The 27,227-nt window shown below is 38.0% G+C and overlaps 1 protein-coding gene across 2 annotated transcripts in view; it reads right to left on the reverse strand.

Moving 5' to 3' along the window:
- Nucleotides 1-27,227, reverse strand: part of LOC121882478 (filamin-A-interacting protein 1) — a 48,566-nt gene that overhangs the window by 19,629 nt on the left and 1,710 nt on the right. For both annotated transcript variants that reach the window (XM_042390763.1, XM_042390762.1), the window contains one exon: nucleotides 3,074-3,331. In XM_042390763.1, the coding sequence (XP_042246697.1) occupies nucleotides 3,074-3,325 (252 nt within the window). In that variant the 5' untranslated portion in view covers nucleotides 3,326-3,331. The remainder of the gene's footprint in view (nucleotides 1-3,073; nucleotides 3,332-27,227) is intronic.

Raw genomic sequence — 27,227 nt, forward strand, 5'->3', positions numbered from 1 at the left:
CTTGACACAAATTCCTGCAGAGAAAGGAAACAAAAGGCGTGTGAAGATTTGATGGTCTGTTTTAACCATGCAGGCCAAGGAAATGATGGTATATTCTTTTCATAATGCCTTTTGAGGTGTCTTGTCTCACTTAAGGAAATACATTCACCAAAAAGTGTCCAACTAGTCCCAATATGTAGATGCATCGGAATAAAAAGATTTAGAAATGCCTGTAACATTGGTCTCTTTAAGAAATCACTGCATGAGGACCTGCTGCTGATACAGTGTAATGATATTTGGTTCCTGCTGAAGATGAAAATCCTTAATATGCCTCACAAATATATAATTTTGTTCTTTAAAAAAACACTCAATCATTTTATAAAACAGCTGGTCACTTTAGGTTTTAGCAAACGTTACTCAAACAGGAGTAAATGGCGTATTTATTGGGGACTATTTTCAGCGGTGGATGAATCCACATTTGGCGCTTTAGTGAGTATTTCTGGAAACAGGATGGTGTGTGTGAGTCTAAATAAACTACAGTGTGTGTGTGTGTGTGTGTGTGTGTTCATGGTGTTGAAAGAACATGTCACCCAGTGCAGCGGTGATGTGTTTTTAATAGTTTTTGGACAACAACGGAGGTCTACGGCACAGAGGAATAAGATCTAGCACAGATGATACTTGTTAGTAGATCGGTTCATTGTTTGTTTTGTCCTTTTCATGGGATTCGTCGACAACAAGAAAAATATAGAATATGAACATCTCATGCTTAAAAGAGAGTATTAGGGTCACTGTTAGAAAAAGTTTGTATATTTTTCAAGAATGAAGTTGTAATATTTTGAGTAAAAAGCCATAGAATAGGTTACTTCGAGAGTAAAATGTCATATATTGTAGGATTTTCATACTTGACTGCCTCATGCTGAAGCAAAAGTTACTTTTCTGTTAAATATTGTTTGGTTTTGCTGAATAATAGTATTTCCTTAAACACCTTTTTACCATTTTGACATCATGAGGATGCTCTTACGCACATTTCGATGCACTTGAAAGCCCTCATTGAACCCAAAGCGGAACAAAAGCAGCCTTTCCTGTGTGAGATGTGGCTGTGTGTTGGGGTATTCCTCTGTCCCATCACTAAAGGAAAATATTCAACACACCCAAACAGATGAGCAGGATGGAAATAGAGGGTGAGGCAGCAGCATCCTGCCTCTCTGGAGACGAGTTTATAAATCTGCTTACAGTAGAAAATCATTATCAGACTGGAACGCAAAGCTAACACTGTGAAATGTCAATATGTCTCAGCAGTGATGACAAACTCCATCGTATTTATAGTTTTATAATCTGCCCGCGCAGACATCACCATTTAGGGGAAAACAAAGCATATGATTAAGATAGAGTAAATCTCCCATTTCCAGTCTTTCTTCATCCTCAGTTGGCATGGCGACCAAACTGTCCAATGAGTTCTCTTTAGTCATTTTAATCAATAACAAATCTCCTCGATTCTCCAGCTCTCAGATGACTAAACTATAACTGAGCAAGCTGGGCATAAAAAGGGCAAAAAGTTGTTTATGGACACTTTATTGATCAAGTCCAGTGACTCAACAATTACTTCACCAACGTCTGAAATGGTCTGGTTTTAATAAAAATGACTTCCCAGCATGTACACTGATTTCAACAAACAGTTTTTTTATGGCCATTGGAGAGTCAACCCTCCTACTCATGTTTTAAAATACTCAAAGTTTTAGTTTTAGTTCCAATGGATTCCATTAAAGTTCAATGTTATGTTTATTTCAAGATTTTAAAAATATCATTATGTCAAAAAACAAAGTAAAAAGAAAACCACTGATAAACTAAAAATGGCACTAATATCAAGCTTGAAATAAGACAAAAGTTCCTGAAATGCAACATTTTGTTGAGGCGAGTCTTTTTTAATAAATATCCATAAAGGTGGACCTTCATTGTGCAACTGATAAACTGAGTAAATGGTGACTATAAGGTCTGTAAATAGAGACTGTTTGTTTACATGTTGTGTAGTTTTCATCAGGGTTGCCAAGTGTTACATCTAAGGGTTTTTCAGGTTTCGATTGAACTGAGGCTCCACGGTGTCATATCTACTCCCAGATGAGCAAACTCATCTGTGAAAACAGTTTACCTCCACCGGAGAGGAACTGTGATTCACAGCATCATTATCAGCGTTACAAAGTGATACTGAACAGTCAAGTACTGATGACAGATTTACTATCACTATGACTCTCCACCACTTCAAAGATGGGAATGGAAATACCCAAGAAAATCACCAGTACCTTAAAGCCACTACAAGGAACTTTCATGTTGTGTTGATTATGGCGACCCCTGTGGACAAAGGCGGTAGTGTTTCCTGGAATGAAGCACCACCGCCTTGTGTTGAAAAGATCTTGATCTTGGCCAGTGTGTGCATTTGTTTTGGAAGCCAGTGAAAACACAGCTGCACATCTGTTTGTGGCAATGTAAATTACTAATATGACAATGGTGAAGCAAAGTAAACTTCGTTTTAGTACTGTTCATACAGCTAGGTTACATGTAGGGCTGCATTCACACCAAATCTGATAATGCGGCTCCTTCCTTTAGGGTAGTGCAGAGGTGTGGGTGTGTTTATTTGTGCTTTAAAACATTACCCGCCATGAAACAATATACAAAAATATACAAAATAACATTTTATTTATCCAATTCACTGCTTTGTTTTTGCTACCGCAGCTCGCTCTCTTCATTCACTTTCTAGCTCGCTCTACTGCTGCTTTCTCTCTCTCTCTCTCTGTCTCTCTCTCTCTCTCTCTCTCTCTTTCTCTTCTTTTTCTAACAAGAGGCTAACATCTACACAGAGCTGCAGAGTTGATGAGTCACCAGTGACAACTTTTTTCTTACATGTAATCATGTAGTTTATCCATCATTTATATAAAAAAAAAAAAACCCATTGAGAATAACGTACTAATTTATAGTGATCCTTATAATTTTAGGGTTAGGTTTGGTGTGGTTAATGACAGGATGTATGGACTCATTCTAAAACCTCTGACCTGTCATTAAAGTTCAGAGGCTGATAAATCACAGAGAACCTAATTCGTACCTGAACTTCTCCTTCCATGATTCCCAACAGCTGAAGCAAGTCTTTCTTGGACAGCTCCTTCCTGCTCTCTGCGGGTTTCTGAAGTTTCCTCTGTGTCCCTGACACTCCTGTCCTCCCGTCCTTTTCCTCTCGCTGGACTTTCATTTTCTTCTTTGTCAGCTCTGTGTTCTCCTCCTCCTGCTTGATAAAACTTTTAGCGGGCGTGATGTGTCCGTCATCTGGACTCTCCATAGTGCAGCTCCTGGATCGCATTTTTTCCTGAGAGAAAGGATGAAATGGATGCCAAAAAATGAAACAGAGATGCTATAAAATGAGGGCATATGTCAATCATTTAGATTATTTTTCAGCCCTCTTGCTCACCATTGGGTTTATTCAGTACACTATAAAAATCAACTTGCCAAGGCCTGAAGCTAGTGAACATTTAGTCACCCTTATTATTTTGTCATAGTTATGTTTTGGTGTATAGTATTTCAGTTTAAAGAGGGCTTTGCTTTGGAAAGACTCACTGCTGGTGTGTTTATGGGTGCTCCCAGATTTCAGAGTAACATTGTAATACAAAAAACAATCAAATTCTTCATTATCCTTTCAACAACGTCCACATTTGCTCATTGTTTCTCTTCTTGGCTTGATTTTCCAGAAACATAGTCTATAAATGCATGAGTGTTTTGGCAGCCCTGTCTCAAATCTGTGTGTCCTTGAATGCACCACGAAAGCACCTCACCGTGTGATCATAACATGATTTTGACAGGAAATTCAAGGCGATGACATGTTCACCATGATGGATTACCAACAGCATCTTAAGCGAGTTTCAAGTTCCGCAAGATGATTTTCATCACCTCCTGACATGAACCGCCACCAGAGCTGCCTCGAGTAAATCCAGAAACTAACGGTGTGTTTTGGAAACTGTGAGGCAGTTATGTAAAATAGTTAATGGGCTTAAACATACAAAAGCACCAGCATGGTTTTGTAAAGGCTTTTAACTGGAGAACAACTGCTTTATTGTAGTTTTACATGTCAAAAACTAAACCCATCAAATCTCTGTTTGGACGACTGTCACAACTGTGACAGTGTGACAGTATGTTGATTGTAAGCTATCGGGGCTTACATCATAATTAAGCAATTTCAACATAAAATATTCTGAATATGTTGGTAAATATACAGTATGTATTGTCAATATATTGGCCAATATTAGCCTATTGAAGATAAATTGGTATATAATATTTAGATGTCCACCAGACAGTAGTTACAGGTTTATTTTTTTGTTTTTTTCCATTTTTTTCCTTTTTTATTTTATTTTTTTGCAGTTGTTAAAAACAAAAATTTAAGGGAACCTCATGAAAATTATTTATTTATGCTCTGTGTTCACTGAAGCAAATTTGTGCTTGACCAAACAGATTCTTAGAAGAGTGAATTTTTGGAGACAGAAGCTCACTGTGTCCTATGTTAAAGTAAAAGTAATAATGGGAATAGTTATCATGTGATATGTGATATATGCATTGATTTAATCTACCAATTAAACAAGTCATGTGACAGACAAACATCAAAATCAAAATACTCGTTTTTTCTCCTTTAACAACAAGGCAGTTCAAAGTGCTTCACGTAAGACATAAAATGCATTAAGAAAAGACATAAAAGAAACACAAGACAACATAAAAGGCCACATTTAAATCGGTTTTAAAAGAGTAAATTAAAATAGGATATAAAAAATGAGATAAAATAGAATAAGACAGATAAAAGAGGGGAATAAAAATCACAGTGCAGCTTCAGTGAAGTCCCAGATATGAATAAATAGTTTTCAATAAGATAAACAGTATTTTTATTTTATTGATGTGTTTGGCTTTTATTAAACCGGGGCAGTCTTAAAATGTCAGAAAAATAAAGTTTCACAAACCAACAGAGATCAGAACCAATCATTTATATTATAAAAAAAAAATAATAAATCAAATTAATTGAGAAAATAATTAAGAGATTGGTTGAAAACAATAATTACTTAAAGCCCTAAACCTTTTTACCATCTTGATTTCATACATAGTATTGATAGCATACTGATAATGAATTAATCTTGTGATCATTATTGAAATTAGTTGAAGAGAATTGGAGCAAACCTCATATTTTCTTGGACTTTGTTGCATAAAAACTGCATAAAAACTGAAAGCTGTAAAGAAAAAAAAATTTGTTCCAGATGCTTTTTGAGCACAAACAAACACACAATGACGAAATCGTCAGCTGGGCAGGTTGATGTTTGGGAGTCCTGAGAAAAGAGCAGGTTATGGCCTATCAGATCTAAACGAGGCCAAAGTTCTCCCAGTGTGGAGGTCTGGATGAAAGCGGTCCGTGACTCAGTCTGAGAGAATCCTGGCAGCGAAGTGGTAGCAACCACGTTACTGCTGCCTGTTATTAATAGTTGTTTCAGGGGAGCCGCCAAGATCTCCCACACGTCCAAACCACAGAACTGTCTTCGTTTTGATGATGGGATCGGTGAACTGGAAGAGGGAAGGTAGAGTTTGGAGGATGAAATCTGAAGCCAAGACAAGCTCGAGGCAGCAGCTGGAGGTTTTGGGCTTCACAGGGAGAATAATTTTGAGAGGATCTGGAGTCAGTCCACATCACAAGCCCTCCGCGATGGGCTGCCGGAGGGGTTTTATAATAACTCCCTTACTGTACAAACACTCAGATACACGTTATGCAAAATGATACACCTGCCCACTGGTTTTAAATACAAATTAAGACTGTGTTCGTAATATGAGGTCTTCATTTCAACTGACGAACTGGAGTTTTTACAGTCTTGTCACGATATCCTCAACCAAGGCTGGATTACCAACTGGGCGACTGCACGCAAGGCAAAATCTGAACTCTGACACGTCCTCCGTCCTCCATCTTGTGCTCCTGGTCTTGAAGAGGAACTTTGTTTGAAGACTTTAGTAGTTTTAGTTTATATTGAGCTCATTTGTTGTAAAGTTGTAAGGAGTACTGTAAGCCTTTTCTTTAATAATCCATCGATTGTTCAGTGTATAAAATTTCAGAAAATAGTGAAAAATGTTGATCATTATTCCCTGAAATACTTGTTTTGTCTGACTAAGATGTTGAGTTTACTATCATGGAAAACTGGGAAGATTGTTGCCAATTATTTTGATGTCAACTGACTAATTGATTAATCACTCCAGCTCTGGAGTACTACCATGTATAGTTGGGGTCAAGAGAGGCCAAACAACAAACTTTTGGCCTTTGACATACAACATTAATCCCCCATGTTTCAACAGATTGTAGCTGCTCCTCTTTGCACGTTGCATAAAATTTGTATTTTTGCAAAGTATTATATTGTATAATAAATTAAACTTTTGTCCAACTGATTCCGTTAAAGTTTAATGTCATTTTAATGTCAAAAAAACCACAAAAACAACTAAAATGTTTGTATTTTTTCCCACTGATGAACTAAAAAGACACTGTCATCAAGCTTAATATAAGACAATGTAACGCTTTGTTGAGGCAAGTCTTTTTTAATAAATATCCATAAATGTGGACCTTCATTGCGCAACTGGTAAACTGAGTAAACAGCGACTATAAGGCCTGTAAATAGAGACTGTTTGTTTACATGTTGTGTAGTTTTCATTGAGGTTGCCAAGTGTTACATCAAAGGGTTTTTCAGGTCTCAATTAAACTGAGGCTCCACATGCCAGCACGGTGTCGGATCTACTCCCAGATGAGCAAACTCATCTGTGAAAACCATTGACTGTATATAAATAGTCAATGGTGAAAACAGTTTACCTTCACCAGAGAGGAACTGTGATTCACAGCGTCATTTCACAGACAGCCTGAGAGTGTATCAGCGTTACAAAGTGATGCAGAACTGTCAAGTACTGATGATAGATTTACAATCATTATGACACTCCAGTAGTGCAAAGACGGGAAGGGAAATACCCACGGAAATCACCAGTAACTTTTATTATTTCCACCTTTCCCTACTTGTATGTAATGCATTTTTATTCAGCCATTTGCACTTTTTTCACTAACTCAGGTCACTTTGCACCTCTATTTATTTAAGCACTACACACTTAAGATGTTTTATCTTTTTGTGTCAATTTTTTTATCATTATTATGTGTATTCTTATTACTATGATTAGAATGACTATTAAATACTGGATCTCACAATAGACAGTAACAAAAAGGATGAAAATTGATGCAGCAGAACCAGAGATATTGTCCTTTTTATTCCAACCATTCTTCTCCCTTGTCAAATCTCAGTGCCTACATTACCCACAATGCAACTCGACTAGTAGTGGCTAATTTATCCTGGAGCTGCTAGCCTCCAGCAGAGATAAGCAGTGAGCTACAGAGATCTGGTGACCTCACTTCTTTCTAACTCCACATCCCCAGTTTTTTTTACTTATCAAACTTAGTCTTCCGCCCCAACCGACGCCGACTCAAGTGACATCACTTGAGTCAGTCAATCCCCCTTTAACGCTGTATTTTAGACAATAGTGTGCTTCACATTTTGTGGCAACAATTCATGGACGGCTTTTTTCTTCTTCAACATGGCAAAGCCAGGTGCAAAGAAGAAGAAGAAGAAGAAGAAGAAGAAGAAATTGTTTTCCCAGTTTGCTTTAAGTTTGGAAGAACTTAACTGGTCTGCACAGAGCTGTGACCTCAACGACAACTTTGCGATGAACTAGCGTTATCGCCCAACATCATTTATCTGTTAAAGGACAGGTTCACAATTTTTCAAGTGTGTCTTAAAACAACAGTCAGCTGTCCATATGAGCACTGAGAGAGGTTTTTCTCGCCTTAATCATTCCTCCTGTTCATACTGCGGTGGAAGTATAATAACAAAAAGAGGGACTTTGGCAATAAAAAGACTGTAATGTTGAAAGATATGCACTTGATTTGACTCATTTGAAGCTTCATATTATCCTCAGGTGTCCTCATACTTTTGGCCATGTATTCTATATATAGAAATTGACCCATAATTATAAAGTACAGTTTTCTATCTAAGCTTATGACATGAGAGCTCTAAGTATATAATGGCTAACTGCAAGTCTTCCATGTATTTTGAGGCTTTAAAATATTTGTTTACACTATAATGCTGGCAACCACCGCAGTGAAAGAGTCCTTCATGTTATGATGGCTTTGTGGCCTCTATCTACATGTCAAACTCTTACGGAACAAATGTAAATAAACCAAAAATATAACCCACCAAATAAATGGTATATTGAATCTTTCTTCCTCCCTGAGGAGAGATATTTATAGAGATGTGATGAGGTTAAACTGGTCCCTCTGATTTACTTCTCAGCCTCAGACAGCTGTGGCCCATGGTCGACACACGAGACCTACGGTGGATAAGTGGAAAAGGAGGTATGTTGGCAGCAGGGTGGTTCAAGCGGTTAGAGAGCAAATCCAATAATAAGAAGGTCACAGGTCCGACCCCAGAATTGTCTCCAAAACAGGCTGCATCCTGATGAAATGTCTGGCATAGCACATATTCAAAAATTGTTGAAACTTTTTTTTCTTACAGGGAACCCAGATATGATGGTTTCTGATCAATTTGAGTAGAAAAAAGCTTATTATGGCTCATTTTATAGGCACGCTAACAGTTTTGCAATCCAACACTTTGATCTGTGGATTGATTGCTGTGAATTTTGCTTTTGTATCTACAGATATTCATTAGCCCCAGAGGATGAATCCTAATAACTTTTGCAATCCCTTGACTTCATTTAGTGCCACCAACAGGTCAATCAGTCTCCAACACTTCAGTTCACATTAGCATTATGGTATTATTAGCATTAGCATGACAATATGTAAACGTTATTATGTCCAATGCCAGCACTAATGCTCACTTAACACGTTTACATATCAATGTTAGCATTTATTGTTACATGCAAACACAGTAATGTTACAATGCTAACATGGTCATAGCTATGTTACATTAGCGCTAATAAGAGCTAATGAAACAGGAAAACTCCTTGGGAGCTCCTGGGATGCATTATTCCAAGATAGTTACCCCGTTGCATTACTAGCCTTTATTCTAGATCCATATATGTAGCTTAAGTTAGCTATTTCTGTTGTGTTACATATTGTAAATTGTCAGGAATTTGCAGGAACAGCTAAGCTTATTCTTTCTGCAGTGGGAGATGTCAAAACTGTTAGAAATTTGTGATATCTTTGACAACTTAGAGGATAAAGTGAACTGATTTTCCCACAATTGTTCATAATAGTTTGTACAACATGATGTGAGCACGGCATAATGCTTGATATGCTAACAGTAACACTAACACTTAGCGTTATATTTTGCTATTAGTATCGTCTATTAACAAACTAGACTAAATGTGGCTCAGCAGTGTGTTTATCTGGTCAGACGTAGGAAAGGTTTATGCTGCCGTCTGACTAAAAAAAGACATCTGGCACTCATCTGTTGTGTAGACTACTACAGTGTAAATGCACCTAATGGCCGTACTTCGCCTCTGTTTATGAGCTGGACGCCGTGCAGCAATCGCAGCTGTTTGTTTGGTGAGATTTTAAAAGGGGTATTTTTAGGGTCTTCCCACTTGTGTCCAGAGGGGCAGCTCCAGGGCTATCACTTTATAAGCCATCAGCAATCCCACGGATGCCTGAACCTCCATTTTACTTCACAGCTGCAGCTCTTACAGTCCTACAACACTACTTGTTGTAAATAAACAGCCACTCCCTGTTTACTGGGTGAGCTTAAAACGTCTCAACAGTTGTGGACTAAACAGAGGTCAAATACATACCTAAATATCTATTTGTTTGTGTTTCTTTGTAGTTGTTTCAGCTCCTATTGTAATGAATCATGAGGTAAATATAGGTCACACTAGCATTTCTGGCCTCTGTGGTAAGTCATTTTTATCTGGATGTAATGGACACCATTACAACACAATGGCTGTCATTCCCTGTTCATTATCCCATGATTAAGAGCAACCATGACATAATTAGCTTAGTTTACTGCAGTACAGAACATGTTAGCATTGGTGACGCCAGGGGTGGAACTTTACTAAAAATACCAATACAACAATGTAAAAACACTCCATTACAAGTAAAAGTCCTGCATGAAAAATCCTACTACAGTAAAAGTACATAAGTATTATGAGCTTGATGTAGTTCAAGTATTGCAGTAAAAGTAGTGGTTTGGTCCCTCTGACTGATATATTATTATATATGACATCATTAGATTATTAATAGTGAAGCATCAGTGTTAGAGCAGCATGTTACTGTTGTAGCTGCTGGAGGTGGAGCTAGTTTCAACTACTTTACTCCAAAGGGTCAGCAGATAAATCTGAGGGGTCGTGAGATGATTAATGGGAGAGGAAAGAAGAAAAAACAAAACTCTGATACACAAATCTGTTTTCAGTTTTTGGACTTTTTTTCTAATCTTTGATTTTTGCTGAAATATTGGATCATTTGAACATTTGAACATCACACTGCTTTTTGTAAGACATAAAAAGCCAAAAAAGTTGGAAACCACTGATTTCATCTTCATCTCATTTGAAAAGCTTGTTATATTATCCATTGTGTCAAATCTTCATTGGAAAAGTAACTAAAGCTGTCAAATAAATGTAGTGGAGTAGAAAGTACAAAATTTCCCTCTGAAATGTAGTGGAGTGGAGGTATAAAGTAGCATCACATGGAAATACTCAAGTAAAGTACAAGTAATTATACTGAACATATGAGTGAAATTGTACTTCAGCACAATCAGAATTGTACTTCAGTACAGTACTTAAATAAGTCCACCACTGGTGCACCCAAAGTAATACACTGACAATTACCTGCATGAAAGCAACATGCTCTCCATCGCTTAGATATGTAGCACTTTATCTTTGACTGTCGCTCTATTTATTATGTCATCGTGTTGCGCCATCTTCTTCTTTTTGTGGTTTACTGCACTCAACAGAGAATCAGCGCCACCAGTTGTTTACTTTGACTCAGCTATTAATATTTGCAAAACAGTAGCGTATGGAAACGCAAATGAATTTGCATTGTCTTGTAGCGATTTTCTAAAATTTTGGTTATAATTTGAATGATATTTGGATGGAAACCTGACTAAAGTGAGTGACTAGCTGGTGAACGGAGCCAAACATCCAGCAGCTAAAGAGCCAAATAAACGGAGAGTAAATATTGGATTTCATCAGATGGACGAGAACACGACTCCAATGGGATGATAATGTTGTTCTGTGTCTGCTGGATCTATAAATAGGCAATGGTTTGTGAACACAACTGCCACAGCAACTTCATAAGGTGATAATATGTCAATGATTTGTTTACAGCTTGTTCTGCTGCCCCTAAGTGACCTCAAATAACAAACAAAAAACAATTAGCCTACTGCTAATGAAACAAAAAACAAGTTTTTTCATTTTGTTAGCTATGTTTTGGTATCATATTGTTTATCTATTTAAACCTAAATGAATACTTTTATTTTATGTGTATTATATCAGCAAAATAACCTCTGACCTTTGTTCCTGCCTTCCAATAAAACTGACTTTTACTCATTAGTGGTTTATGCTTTAAATTATACAGCATTAACATTTCATTTCAACAGGAAATACATCACAATAAAGGAATTGCATGTTTATTTTAGTTCCTTTTCTTAAATTTTTAAGTTGTTAATCGTTAGAAACTGTCCTGAGCCTTCAGATGTGAAGCTAAATATGACGTCTGATAAGACATGACTTTAATGCAACTGCACAGATCTCCTTGAGGTCTGCTTTGTAAGACATGGCAGCTGTCCAAATCCACCAACTCAACTTTGTGGCTCTTGAAACTTTGTGTTTTTCATGTGCAATATGATTTAGGCATGTAGTTTCAGATATGACTATATATGGGAGCGAGCAGCTTTGTGAGGAGGTTTAAAGAGCTCCGGCCTGTCACTGTAACTCACCATAAGGGGGAAAGCAATGCAGTCAGTCATCTGTGCTGCAGGAGTGATGTTAAGAGTTTAGATACAAAGTCCTCAGAGGAAGGAGGCAGTTAGCAGGAGGAGTATACAGCATATAGAATATACTTTGTCATTAATCCACGGTTCGGTTTCTTTGTTGAATTTTGCTCATGATAACAGTTCTGCAGCAAAAACACAAAATCATACCACTGCTGCCAGCACTAAATTTCCTGACAGCTCTACAAGGAGCGCATGTTATTGCCTTTATGGACGTAAGTATATGCGCCGCTGCACTTGTAGTTCTTTTAATGGGGGCTGTAGTTTTATCTGTGCGCACAACAAAAACATTGTTAAAATAACAAAGGTTTAAATTTCTGATAGAAGCTGCTGCAGTGGAGCTGAGCGGTCTGAGAATATAGAGAGTAAACTCCAGGAACATGCTTCATTTTTTCCAGAAAGACAGATGAGAACAACGCTAAATGAGAGATTGCATTGAGTTACAGAAGCTAGTGGATGTGACGTCTCTATTGCAACCACCTAGCAACCACATAGAAAGGCCATAGCAACCACTGCAAAAGCCCGAGCATCCACCTGTTCCCGTCCTAGCGACCACAAAGAATCAACTGACTTCTTCAGATCCTTTCGGCTAATATACTTCAACTCCTTTTGGTACACTTCATTTGAGTGCTTACAGTTATTGTTAGATATTGTCGTTTCAGCTCATACACTTCAACTCCTTTCTGCACACTTCAGCTCATTTTTGTTTAGTGTTAAATTCTTTCATCTTTTAGCTCACAGAGTTGTGCTTATTTTCTCTTAGCTAATTGTCTTTTATTTTATTCTTTCAAATCCCGTTTATATGTCTTTTTATATTACCCTGTATTTCTTTTATAGCTTGCCTTTAATGCCTTTTTTACACCTGATGTAAAGTGGTTTGAATTCTCTTGTTGTTGAAAGGCGCAACGCATATAAACTTGCCTCATCAGAAAGCAACACTATGCCGTGGCTGAACAGAGCAACAATTATCCAAATAGCTACCACATCTCAGTACGGAGACGTAGTTTTAATGGGAAACCTCCACCATCCACCAGCCAAAAGTTTGCCTCCTCTATGAGCTCAGCTGGCAGGGAGCCCCTGACTGTTTGGAGGTCTATTTCTGCGCAACTGAGCTTGTAAAAAAAAAAATGCGAGTGGTGGGAGAAATCTGGGAGGTAACTACTGCTGCTGCTGCTGCTGCTGCTGCTGCCGCCCGAGGATGAATAAGGTGGTTTCTCGTGAAAAAAGAGCAGCATTCCAACAACAGTCATGTCTGTGATTATTAGCCACATCACGTGACGTTCGGCTGTACTGATGTGGAAAAGCTGCACGACTCATGAGCCGTCGGGTTCACGTGCAGGTCAAACTGCCTTTTAAAGAGTCAAAGTTTGAGTGTATTCACGACGGGGAAATTAGATTTGGTGTGAATGATTTTCTGGTTTATCTGCAGATCGGAGGATTATTATTGTAATCCTGGTTAGTGTTCTCCTATCACCCCGGCCTGTGAGGCTACTCAAATAAATATTCTTTGACCAACACAGCAAGACAGTAAACAAAGTAACTTGACTCTCTGAGAATTTATATCAGACACACTATGTACACCAGTTGTTACCTTTCCCCCATAAAACAACAGCAGCAGGGACTAAAATAACCCTGTGGCAAGCTGACAAGACAAAGCAACACATAAACAATAATATTAGTGCTGTACATGATGATAAAAGTAATAGTTTCTGGAGTAATAAAGATAAACTTTAATCCTGCATTAATCCAAAATAATAACATAAACATAACATAAACTTAAGTAAAGTCAACTATAATGTACAGTACTTAATTGACCTTGTGGTGATATAATCATGTCGACTGCTGTTTTCAAGCTCGATTTTTAAACCTAAATGAGTGAAAACTCCAGAAAAATTAACATCTACAGCATGAGAACTGAGCAAACTCCATCTGCTGAGGAAGAAGATCACACGATGTGATTGAAAGCTCCAGTACGGCTATTTAACTGACTTTGCGGTGAGATTATTTCGGCAACTGAAGGATTATTTCTATGGTTTCAGTTTTTATCTATTTTACAGGAAGACACATGAAACACACAACGATACAACAGCTAAAATTCGGCCATTAAGTCGAATCCATGGTTGAATTTATACTAATCGATTCAATCAAGAAGCTCTAAAGTTTGATTAGATTCAACTAAAAACTGAGTCAACTAATTTATTTTTGAGAAATCAACCTTTGTTTTCTTGTGATCATAATTTAAATATCTCTCCGTCTTACTCTGTGTTTGTTAAAACATGGTTTTGTGAAGGATGTTACACAAACAAATGTAATTATAGGATCCATATGAGCGTTTATTATTATTATTTGATCTTTAATAGGTTCACTGGTTTTGTTCTTCTTTAGATCGTAACAGTAAAAGTAAAAGAATAAATTAAGCCGAGGCAAAAAGTATTGTGATGATGTCACACGTTTACCAAACTGTTTTGTTTGGTTTAAGTAGGAAAATGTGACTGTGGTAGCTGTTTGCTTTGTGCTGTTTTGTACTCTTGTTATCTAAAATAGAAAAAAAATACCCGCTATCAGACTTAGCTGCCGGAGAGGTGCTGGAACTAAAAAAAATATATAAATGAAGAAAGCATCTGCACACTCAAATCTGTGCAAGAATCTTTTTAATTAGAGAGCTTCAGGGGTCAGAGACCTTCTTCAAGGCAAACTCTAACATGCTCTCGTTATCTGACAGTCATAGTTTTGATTATCTCGCCATCTGTACATACCAGAGTAATTGTTTGCGCGTGTTTCACAACGCTCACGAGAAGCAATGACAAACTATTATGGAGCTGACAAGAATAAATAACAATTCACTGATTATTGTTGATATATTTTAAACACGAGCAAGAGAACGTAGATGTGAAACTTGTTGTCTTTGTGACACATGGTTTCAGAAACACTGTATGTAGACGCTGTATGACTTTAAGAAATGCCAGAACCAGTGATTTTAAGGCATAAAAGGGATTGGAAGCTACACATAGACATACTGTATAGCTAAAACAAGGACAACAAATATAAACAGAAAAGCAAACATAGGAAAGTAGGTGAAAATATATTTATTTACTCAAATTTTACAATTCAATGCAGCCCCGTCTCATAGAAACGTTCATATACAACTAAATTGTTTTCCCAATTATATTGTGTTGACAAATGTAATCTCTGCCTGGATTATGTTTACAGGTAATATTTTTTCAAATGAATGAAGCTCTGAAGTCGAGGTGGATGGGGGGCGAACAAGATGCCGGACTCTGACACCAGAGAGCGAAGTTCACATCCTGAGTCCTGTGTGTGTGTTCAGGTTTAAGCAACAAAAGGACTTTGGTTTCAGTTAGTGAAAGATTGATGTTTTGTTTAAATGTTAATCAGTATGTTGGGATCCAAGTTTCTTTTCTGTATTAAACCAAAACCACGATCTTTCTCTAACCTTAACCAACTGCTGCCAGAGTCTAAACATAACCATAAAAAGTTTCTACTAGCGGATATTTTACTGCAAGATCAGATATTTTGGTGGAAAATGACAACTATGTACTCATACATTCAGTATCATTTTGCAACTTGACAAATACATTAACATTTTCTCACAATGTTGAGAGAAAACATAACTCAGCCAGCATTACGTTTCTAGCAAAGCGTATTTGCTGTTGCAATTCAGTCGTATATAAACGTCATTTCTAGGAGACAGGATTGTTCAAAGATACATGGCCATCAAACAAAAAAAATGAAAAGTTGACATTTTTAACTTTACAAGGGTTTGAGTAGTGATTCAATCAAGGGGAAAAGGTCCAGAGCTCCTTCTAATATGCATCCAACTAGAGCCATCAGAGTTGCAGACAACCTTTTTAACCCGGTAAGGGAAAGGTCATAAGGTTACAAGCAGTTTAGAGGCCCAATGAGCTCATAAATCACAGTGAACCCTTGCACAGGCGTCCACTTTGCACCGGTCAAAATGCTGAATGTGCACATATACCTGCACCGAGAATGATATGGCAACACAGAAATACCCCCAAAAACATGTTCTAAACCACAGAAGTCACAGTGAGGAAACCGGTAGAGTTTTGTTGCATCAGTGTGTCAGTCAGAAGTTTTATGGATCCATGGAAAACCACTCGACATTTCAGGCTGACATGTACTGTACAGTGCTTGACCAATATCAGTCTATCAAGCACCCCGTGCTTGAAATAGTGACACTTATAGTTGGGGCTTGAATGTCACTACAGTCTCACATTACCATCTTTAGCACGTCATGGCTACATCCGAAATAGACGGATCATAATCGACACTCGTCCGCCGGCACGTGTCATTTAAAGTACTGTTTCTATATCCAGACAGAATGCGGAACATCTTCTATATAACTGTTTAACGAGTTCATCTCACATTTCTTATCAGTAGTTCACCTTTAAGAGAGGAAGGTGAGTGTGTCCTCAGCTGCACTCTGAGTTTGAAACAATAAGCCTGAGATACTCATCCAGGTTTAGTCTGTATCACCTTTTAAATCACAGCGAGCTTCCATTTTCTATTTATCAATAAACACAATGTACAACTGGAGCTGATGGGAATGTCATACCATACAGCGTTTCTATATTAATGTGAGACCTTCGTTATATAACCGAGTCTTTTAACTTGAGCATAAAAGGATGCAATGGACAGGCGGAGACACTGGTCTAAGTGTTCATTAGTGAGTTCTTCACTGTATTCACTGTTGAAAATGTTTCATTTTACAGTTTTTCTGCTTGATATCACGACTTCAACTGTTTCAGTTTCATGGTTTTTGCCTTCATGTTTTTAGAGTAGTTTTGTTTAAAACAGGCATGTTAAGTGTCATAGTGGCGTTTTGTGTTCCCCAACAATTTAGTACTTCCGTCAGGCAAAATGAACACATATTTCTTAGTCCAGTCATCATTAAATGCATGTTTTTCACCGTCAACCTTTCTTTTTTTTGTATCCGCTAGTTTTGAACAAGACATTTTACTCCTACGCTCCACAACAACTTTGCTAACTGTGGCGACTAGCGGGCAGCTGAATGAAGACAGCTGAGGCAATGTGATAGCGATCCAGCTCAGGTTGCGGTTAAATTTTGTTCCCAGTTTGGATTAAATTGTTATTCAGGCCAGAGTGCAACTATTAAGTATGTATGAAGTAGATGTTGAGAAATTTAACTGAATAAGTGAAAACTTACTGCTGCTGGTGGTGCTATATGAAAACTCAGGATCATCAAAGTTGGCAGGATTAATCGTCTCAGGACCACAGATATTTGTACCAAATTTCATGGCAGTCCATCCAACAGTTGTTGAGCCGATTGACCAAAGTGGTGGACTGACCACTAACATTACCATCCAGAGCCATGCAGCTAGAGTGTCTAAAAATGCAAAAGCTACCTCTGTTAACCAGTTCTGTTGTGCTATATCGTAGTTGCAATATGCAGGCTACATTTTATTAACAGGCTTATTTTGGGGGAAAAAAATCTAGCTCATCAATATCTAAATTACACCAAATTTGGTATGTTAATCTGATACATTTTACGAGTTTTAGCCACAACAAATTTATTGCAATTATTACAACAAATGGTGCTATTTCCCATTTTTACAAAATATGATTAAAGTCCAGATGAAACAACATTTCGTGAGTATCTAACAAGTGTATCGTGAAACAAGATAGACAGATGGGACGTAACGTTGGGAGGAATTTGATTTGAACGTTGAAAAGTAGACGAGCCATAATGAATATCAGCTCTGTGATGCTAAAAGTTGAAGATTGATTGATTGGTGGATGTCATGATATTATTGGTTGAAATTGGTTGGTTCAAGCCTACATAAGCACACGTCGTATTTTCTTTTGCCGAAGAAAAATATGATTGGATTTTTTATATAAGAATACAAAGAAATGTCTTTTTTGTATTTTTGGGCATATATTGTTAAATAGGTGCACAATATGACCGAGGATGTGATCTAAAAGGGTTAAAAAGGCATTAGTCGACTTAAAACTGTTTTTCTCAGGATTATCCTCCATCTATACTTCATGAAATGTATTAAAAACCTTTTCTGGAATGAGATGTTTTAATTAAAATCTATAGTGTGTCTAAACCACAAAGTCAGAAAGTCACTTGTTAACAGCTGAAAGGAGATAAAAGCAGCAGCAGTAAGGTTTCTGCAGTGGCTACACACATTAAATGATATGAGATTCAGGTTTATCCACAGTATCATGTTGCAGACGACCTCTGCCTTTCAATTGCAACGACCCTGCAATCATTACCTGCGACCTTACATGGAGGTATTAGAGCTCCACGGATGAGTGAGCAGCAGGGCCCTGAACAGGCCACGCCAAAAATAGAAAACATGAATGCAGCCCAGTTTAATGTAAAACCAAGCGTGAAAAGCGAGTCAGAGGTTTTGGACTCAGTGCAGGCAGGTTATTTCAGAGTTATCTACATCTCTGTTGAAAAGAAGAAGGAAAGTCGTTTGTAATCCTGACCTTTCATGGATAAACATTACCAAATGCTACAAGTATTTTTGCTCAGTGAGGTAGAGCTAGAGTTCCTCTGGCCTTACTAATACAGCCGATCACAATACAGCTGTTGTGATTGATCTGTATAAGTTGTCAGATGATCTTGTAAGTGTAGTAAGTTGATCTACAGTCTGAGTGCAGCAGCGCAGGAATTACTGCCTTCGTGCAGCTGGAAATTATGACACAATCGAATCACTGTTTGATAGTAGTTTATTTGCCTGAAAGCACAAAGTGAAAATATATAAATGAAAAAATAAGCTTCATGATGTCATTGACCTCAACTGGTTTATGTTGCAAGTATAAAATAGTGGTTTGATCGACAGCAGAGCAGGGTGGCAGATATGAGCCATGATTACCATTTTATACTATATACTGATATGTAAGTTTAAATCTGTTCAGTGTAAATTGTCCACCAGAGTGAAGGTTTAACCTGCTGGAAAACTCTGTTGTTGAAAGGTTTTGCTGGTTTCCAGCAGAAAGAGAAATTAAAAAAAAGATTCAACAACTTTGTTTTCTGTTTCAGTATAAATGGACAGATTTTCAGAAATTACCTTAAAAGGCATGAAGTCTTTGTCATATGTAAACAGTTTATATTATGAGTGTGACAGACTACAATGTCACCCCAGAGTTTATATGCTACTGCTTTATAAGAGCAAATATGTTTTTGAAAGAAACACAAATCCACCTTTTACCTTTTAACAAAAAAAGGAGACGTTTTAAAGAATGGCTGCAAGGCTTTGCCACTGAATATATCTGCCAAATATATATCATAAAGCATGATTAACATTTTATGTTTGTGTTTAGTCAACTCCAGGAGCACGTTAGAGATCAGGGAAATGATGGTGGTCTTGGTCAAATATTGAAAAAGTCATTGGTGACATGAGGCATAATGTGTTTACTTTTTAATATTTATCCAAAACTACAATCTTTCTCCAACCTAATGAAGCCTTTTTAAGAGATTTAAGGTTGAGCAGAAAGTCTTCAAAAATGACCTGAGAAGCTCAAGTGTTATATTACTTTTCTAGTATTGGATGCTTTTATTCACAGCCTCTCACACTTGTAGCTCAGTATTCATGATTAAGATGTCTATCAGCACATATACACATTTGGAAGCAGTTGAGTTTTGCCTGAATGAAGAACTTCTTTGTTTCTATTTGAGAAAATATCTTCACGGTTAAGATTTGATTTGTAATTTCCTTAACAAAGAGCCAATGTCCCATTATGACACCTTAATGCTCCTTTCTGTTGCAGCCAGTACACAAAAAAAATCTTGCTCAGAGCAGCTTTAACAGTCCAAATTACACTATATTCCCAGACCACGTCAGTCTTGGGGGGGAATTCATGGGCTGAGACAAGGCAGGTTTTTATCCTCCCAGCGGTTTGTGCAAGAGCTCTAATCAGTGGTGACCAGTCCAGAAAGCTGACATCACTCCCAACATGCAGCCGACAAGCGGCCAAGTCTCACATGCCTTTCAAATGGAATGAGCATGAGGTCACTTCCCTCATAAACTTTGAGAGGAGAAAGGGGGGCTGGGAGTAAAGAGAGGGGAGCAGAATATCACGAGGGTGAAAGAGGGTATGGTCAATGCTCATCTTGCGTCATTTTACATTTTTACGAGCCATTTAGCTACCGAACGCTGATGAATCTTAAGTGGTTGGTGGTCAGCCTACCAGCAATTATGTCTGTCACTGACTTGAGAAATGACTCACAAGAGAGGAATAAACTTTGACCATCCCATAAGTGGCCTCAGAGAAGACTCCTAAAGGCCTCAGAGGAGACGTTTAGTTTACAAGTAAAGACATAGAAATTTATTAAGTAAGCATGAAGCTTCTTTATATCCGTGAGAAGGTTTTGTGTTGAGTTTAAATCTGACAAAATAGTACAAGACGAAGAATCTACAGCCATGCTAGCGGCTCTTTGAGCTAAATGCTAAAGTCAAGATGCATGTTGTGGCAGGTTGTTTACCATGTTCACTGTCTTAGTTTAGCGTGGTAGCATGCTAACATTTGCAAATTAGCACTAAACACAAAATACAGCTGAGGCTGATAAGAATTGGTCATAAACCGAAGTATTGGACACATTGAACATTCGCCCAAATGAAGGAACTAGAGGAAAAGTCAATGATTCACCAATAATTCATAAATGTTTATACCAGAATTTATAGCAATCCATCTAATAGTTGTTGAGACATTTCACTCAAAACTACAAATGTGAACCTCCTGGTGGCAATAAAGGAAAAGTCACAGGATCACCAGAGTCAGTCTGATTCATCCTCTGTGAACCATGAATATCTTTACCAATCCATCCAGTAGTGGCTGCTGAGACATTTCACGGAGTCAGTGAAACCTTTGACCTGCTGGTGGCGCTACAGGAAATATCAGAGGATCAAAAAAGTCATCAGAATTATATTTTGGACACTTAAAATATCTGTACAAAATTTAATGGGAATCCATTGAATAATTGTTGAGATGTTTCAGTCTGGACCAAAGTGGCGGACTGACCGACTAACTGAACAACATAGCCCACTAGCATGGCTAAAAATCAGTAATAGCAAGAATCTGCTAAATTTAGGCTCTTGAGTGTGTCCTATTATCTCACAAATTAGAAGCTTTAGCGAATTACTTTTTAATTTGTACTATAGAATCATCTATTACAGCTGTATTTTGGCCTCTTGGGGGCAGCAGAACAAAACCATCGACATTTTATCACTTTATAAGGTTTATACAGCTAACATCTTAGTCTATTTACACATCCACTTACACCTGGACCCCATGGATACCTACTCGACTTGACTTACTCTGACTGCTAAAGCATCATATTAGCTTCAAATGTACTTTTTACTTTGCATTTTTTCCACATATCTTCTATTGAAATTCCTTTAGAAAGGGATTTCTTTAAAGCCAGTATGGACACGAGAAATGTCAGCGACCACTAACACTTGTACATTTTTACTGTATATATGGGCATGTGAGTATTGTTTTAAGAGCTGATAATAGTGTGCAGGAGCATTTAAACTTAAACACTGTAAGTCCATATAACCCTATCGCCTGACATTCAATGCAATTGTTGCCAGCGCTGCCAAAATTCTTCCTTTGTACAAATCTGCACATAGGAACTACAGTATGGTTAAGATTAGAGAAAAGTCGTAGTTATGGTCAATAAAAGAGTGAGCGTTAACTTGGCGTTCATGCTACACGGCCAACCTCCGAACTGTTTCTTTCCACCTCACTTCATAAAGAACACATTACTTCCTGCATTGGCACTGGACATATATGGTGAGGTAGGGAATTGTCCAACATGAACATAATTCATAGGGATACTTGGCTGATTTATGGCCACACTAGGGGCACGTTAGCATGCTAACATGCTAAAGTAAACAGGTTAGCATGCCCATAGTCGGGTACGATGCTTTCTACGCTGCATAGGTTTAATTTGTTTGGGCACTTGGACAAATTGGCAGCCAGACTGCTTTTCTTGAGGAGAAAAATGTAATTTGGAACAGTGATGCAGTCTCCTCATGTGACACGAATTCAGAAATTCTAGTTTTATTCAGAAAAGCAGCATGGTGACCCCCAACGATTCACATGATTCTGTTGCTTATTGGGGGGCTTAGAGAGGAGCTGTGAACCTGCAACAACAAAGAGCTTTAATTGCAGGATCCCCAACATCACATCTTTCCCAGAGTCATCCATCATGATGTTATCAGTTGTTTAATGTGCCCTCCTGGAAAGGGAAACTGTACCCAAACAAACCCAGTCCTCCTTTCTGGTCCCTGTTATGCTGTCATGGGAACATCAGTTGCTGTTATGAAACCAAACAAGAGGGCAGACTCTGCTAAAAGTCCCCCTGTTAGCATCCCTCACAGATTACTGAGCTGAATTAGCAGAATGATCTCATGGTTCCCTTCTTATCAGCTGGCCTTGGGCTGCCACTGGAAGACACAGTGACTCTGTTGCAACATGAAGCAGCCGATTTCAAGGCAAACATTGACAGAAAACTTATCAGAAGAGATGATGAAGTACAGATGAAGGTCAGAGGAGAAAAGATGCTTAACTCCCCTGCAGTTAATATTTTAATAAAACAAGCATGTCTTTTTCGGTACTTTTTGCATGGCTCACTGAATGGTACCAGACAACGAGGTTATCTGTCTCTCATTGAGTGTTTTCAGCAGATAAAACTTTCCAGACACGTAACGAATGAAAGTAAATCCGAACGTTAAGCGTGTTAGTAACTTCTTCAATGCTCCTCCTCATAGATTCTGTAAGTCTCTGAACTCTACTGGAGGGATGAACATCACTGTTCAGAAACATATTTCCTCGTTTTGTGTTTTGATGATGGAGGTGGAGATCGCTGTCCAGCACGTCGCTTGGTTTGAGATCTGATTCACATCATTTTTATACTCAACAAACCATTCAGATAGCCCCAGTGATCTGTATGGAAGCACCTGAATTTGGTACATTTCTACACATTTATTCATGTTTTTTCTTTAATTCTGTATGTATGTTGTGTTCATAGTTGAGAGAGAAAACTGCAAATTGAGTATCAACACAGTAAATCTCTTCCCTATCTTGTAGGATCTAGTAGGAATTTTGTCCTACTGGTGGTGCTGGTCAGCTAGGGGGTCACCAATTTATTGTGAATAGTCCTCTGAGGAACATGAATGATCCACAGCTAACGCCATTGAAATCCAGCTATTGCTTTTTGATATCTTGTGTTCAAAATGGTCAGTTTGACCTGATGGTGTCACTTAAGCAGCCCAGAGCGCTTCTTTGTACATGTTTTCCCTTTTTTTTAAATATGTTTTGGTATTTGAAGCATTTCTCGATTATTTGAGCGTGTTTTTCTTAATGTTTGTGCTTTCAGTCTTGTGTTTGCTTTGTCTTTAGGGGCCACCGTATGTGTCTCATGGTGGAATCAAGGACAACGTTTTAGATCGACAACCAAAGATTTCACCACGGTTCTCTCATGATTGTCAACTTTCAGACAGCCCAAAATCGCACAGTTAGCTGGATAACTTTGCTTCCTTATCTGTAGTAGTATCTGTAGTCTTACTTTTTTGTTTGTTTTATTTTTGCTTACTTATTGTTTACTTATTGTTATTGTGTAATTGTGTTATTGTAATTACTCTTGCCTGCATTGCTGTCCCGAGCCTCATTTTAAGCATTTCATTGTACAGATTACATGTTATTCTGCACAAATGACAAATAAAAAAGATGAACTTGGACTTGAAAACTCTCAAATCTGAAAAATGGGCTTGACAAAGACCTGGGTTGGCTTTGATTCTGGAAAGTTGTCCAGATAAGTTAGTCATCCTGCTTCTTGGAATAAACCCCAGGCCATTAGTTTTTGAAATACCTTATCATGGCCCTCAGTGGAAAGTTTGACCTCATGGTGACGTTGAACAAAAGTTAGGGGGTTACCGAAGGATGGGGAATAAATCTCTGCAGACCACGAAATATTAATACTGCTAAACGACCACATAACCAACATCACAAACCAAAAGTGACACAGGAACAATTCTTCACCACATTGTGTTCTATCAACACAACATTTTTGGTGTAAATTATATGTTTTTGACCCTTTCAGCATCCCAAAAGGATTTAAAACAACTGGTAAAAATCCCAGATATGGATCATCACCAAAACCCAATCAGTGGTCCCTTGGCGTGGCGCCGAGCTGTCCACCGAATTTCATGGAAACGTGTTGATAAATTTTAGCTTGAGACGTCCTGCTGACAGACAGGCTGACAAAGGTGACATCTAAAACCCAGAATTTTGGGAGGATTTTCAGGGTTTTAACTTCAAATTTTTCTTTTCTGTTTCTATCTTGATATACAACTGAAGTTACTGAATATTCAGTGAAAATGACCAACTCCACAGTCTTGGTTTCTGCTGCCTGGATGTTCACAACGAATAAGCCTTTTGGTGGGATTTTAAAATAACCTGCAATGAAAACAGTGGAAAGAAAAGCTATTAATGGAGAGGAAGGTCCCGGGAGATCTGGGCAGGGCAAAGCATGCTGGGTACAATAACACAGGGAAGGTCGAGCCAAAGAGCCCCTCTGTTTATTGTTTGGCTTTCACATAGATCAAATGGGCCATGTTTTCCATATTTAAGGGGAGAGACCTGCCCTGTCCGTGAGATGTCACATCAGTGCCCTTGAGCTAAAAGTGGTAATCTGCTATCTCTATCTTTGTTGCTTAAAAAACTCAAATAATGGAATGAAAAGGCAGTGTCCATGACATGCACATTACTTTCTGCTAACAATCCCATAATTTTATAGATGTGAAATTACATTGTGTGACTCTACAGGTGACAGTGTAATGATGCAAAATGATAATAATGCTTAGTGGGTGTCCTAAATCTCCATTTGCTGCTCACTATATGTTAAACTATTGAGTGTCTGTTATAGGGAGTGGTGAATGAGTGAAGGAGGGAGCGATTTTGGACTCAACCCATCTTAGTTTAGCATGTTAGCATGCTAACAAGTACAATCATGTCAGTTTGGCAGGTATTCATGAACCAAAATATTGGACAAATTAAAACTTTAACCTGATGATGGCGCAACAGGAATAGTCGGGGGATCACCAAAGTTGATACAACTAATCGTAATGGTGACATGAATGTTTGTACCAAATGTTACAGCAATCCAGCCAATAGTTGTTGAGACATTTCACTTAAAAACCAAAGATGTCAACCTCATGGTGGCGCTAGAGTGAAACCCAGAGGATAACCAAAGTCAGCAGGATTTCTCCTCTGTGGACCATGAATGGTTGGACCAAATTTCATGCTAATCCATTGTACAGTTGTTGAGATATTTCAGTCTGGACTAAAATGGTGGACTACCATCCCTACACTCCTACAGCTATTGTGGCTCTACAGAAGCTGCCATTATTTTGTGTGTTGCATCATCTCTGTGCCTCCATATTGTGCAGCTATCGGTAAGAGCAGCTCGTCCCCCAGAGAAAAAAAAAGATCTATTAAATGAATGCCTTCTAATGTATGGCTTCCTGAAACAAGCATTTAGTGGGCTGTGAATGAAGGGAGTCATAACTCACTGATTCACTGTGTGGCTGTCTCACAGCCGCTGCATTCATGAGTCAGTAGGAGCACAGACAGACACTCAACATGGTTTAGTGGGTGTACGCTCATTCCAGAAACTCAGAATCACACTTTTCACTCCATACGCTTTATATTATCTTAACATTATGTATTCTGGACTTTATTTCTCCATTGTGTCATTTTTCTATGGCTTCTTTTATCTGCTCTGTATCATAACATCTGTTGCATCCTCTGTTTCTCCCTTTTTTCCATTAAAGGGTATTTTGAGGAGTTGTCTCTAATCTGGATCGAGGATCTCGAGGATAGAGGATGTCATATGTCATAAAGATTGTAAATCCTTCTGAGACAAATGTGTGATTTTCGGGCTGCATAAGTAAACTCGACATGGGATCAGAATTTAAATTTTTGTTTTATCAGGATATGGATTTATCAGTGATTACAATGACAAACAGGGCCAGATTTACTATCTAGGGGACCATCACAGCAAAAACACCAAGGTTTCCATCCAAAAGTAAGGCAAATTTTAACCAAATTTCCAGAAAGTCAACAAAAAAAGATTTCCATCCATTGTTTTGCGAATATTAGGAGTTGGGTCATTGCTGATAAACAGCTGGTGGCACTAATTCTCTAGTTTGTGACATTAAAACATTGCAGAAGAAGAGGACACAATTAGATGACATCATTAGAAGAGCAGCAGTCAAAGCTCAAATGATGGAAAACCATGTGGAAAACATGATGAAAATACGACATTTCTGTTTGTTTCATGTATTGATTTGAGAAACGTTAGTCTCCTCATCGCTCCACACAGATAATGTTTGCGTCTCTTCAGTGGAAGCTTGAGTGACGTTTAAGTCACATTCTTCATGTACGTCATCATTTATCCACTAAGTCTGTTTACATTGCACTTTGTCACATTTTGCTTTTATTGATACAACTTTTACACCTCAGCCTAAACAAGAATTTTCTTTACATTTTCAGCGTTTCCACTTGTTTTTTATGCACAAATTGAAAATGCAAATAAAAACAGGCAAATGGAAATGCAACTAATGAGCTGTTGACACATTGTCACTCAATTAAAGGACCAGTGTGTAAGATTTAGTGGCATCTAGTGGTGAGGCTGCAGATTGCAACCATCTGAATACCCCTCCCCTCACTTTCAAGCATGTAGGAGAGCCTATGGGGGCTGCAAAACTTGTGAAAAATGCATAAAAAATGCGAAAATCCCTCTCTAGAGCCAGTGTTTGGTTTGTTTGTTCTGGGCTACTGTAGAAACATGGCGGTGCAACATGGCGGGCTCCGTGGAAAAGAACCCGCTCCCTATATAGACATAAAGGGCTCATTCTAAGGTAACAAAAACACACTGAATCTTATTTTCAGGTGATTATACACTGATTAAAACATACTTATGAGGAACCTATTCCATTTCTGACAATAGAGCTCACTAAATCTTACATACTAGTCCTTTAAGCACAAATTTATGTAACTATATGCACCATGTATGCACAATATAAACTTAAATGATAAATTGGTTGAAATTAGGTTTTCCTTAAGAACCTCTCCTTAAAATAATGCCGGTGTTACCTAAACATCCATGTCATTGCAGTTTATATTGTGCTTTAGTTA

This window comes from Thunnus maccoyii, chromosome 17, assembly GCF_910596095.1.
Source record: "Thunnus maccoyii chromosome 17, fThuMac1.1, whole genome shotgun sequence".
In the NCBI taxonomy this organism is placed as follows: Eukaryota; Metazoa; Chordata; class Actinopteri; order Scombriformes; family Scombridae; genus Thunnus; species Thunnus maccoyii.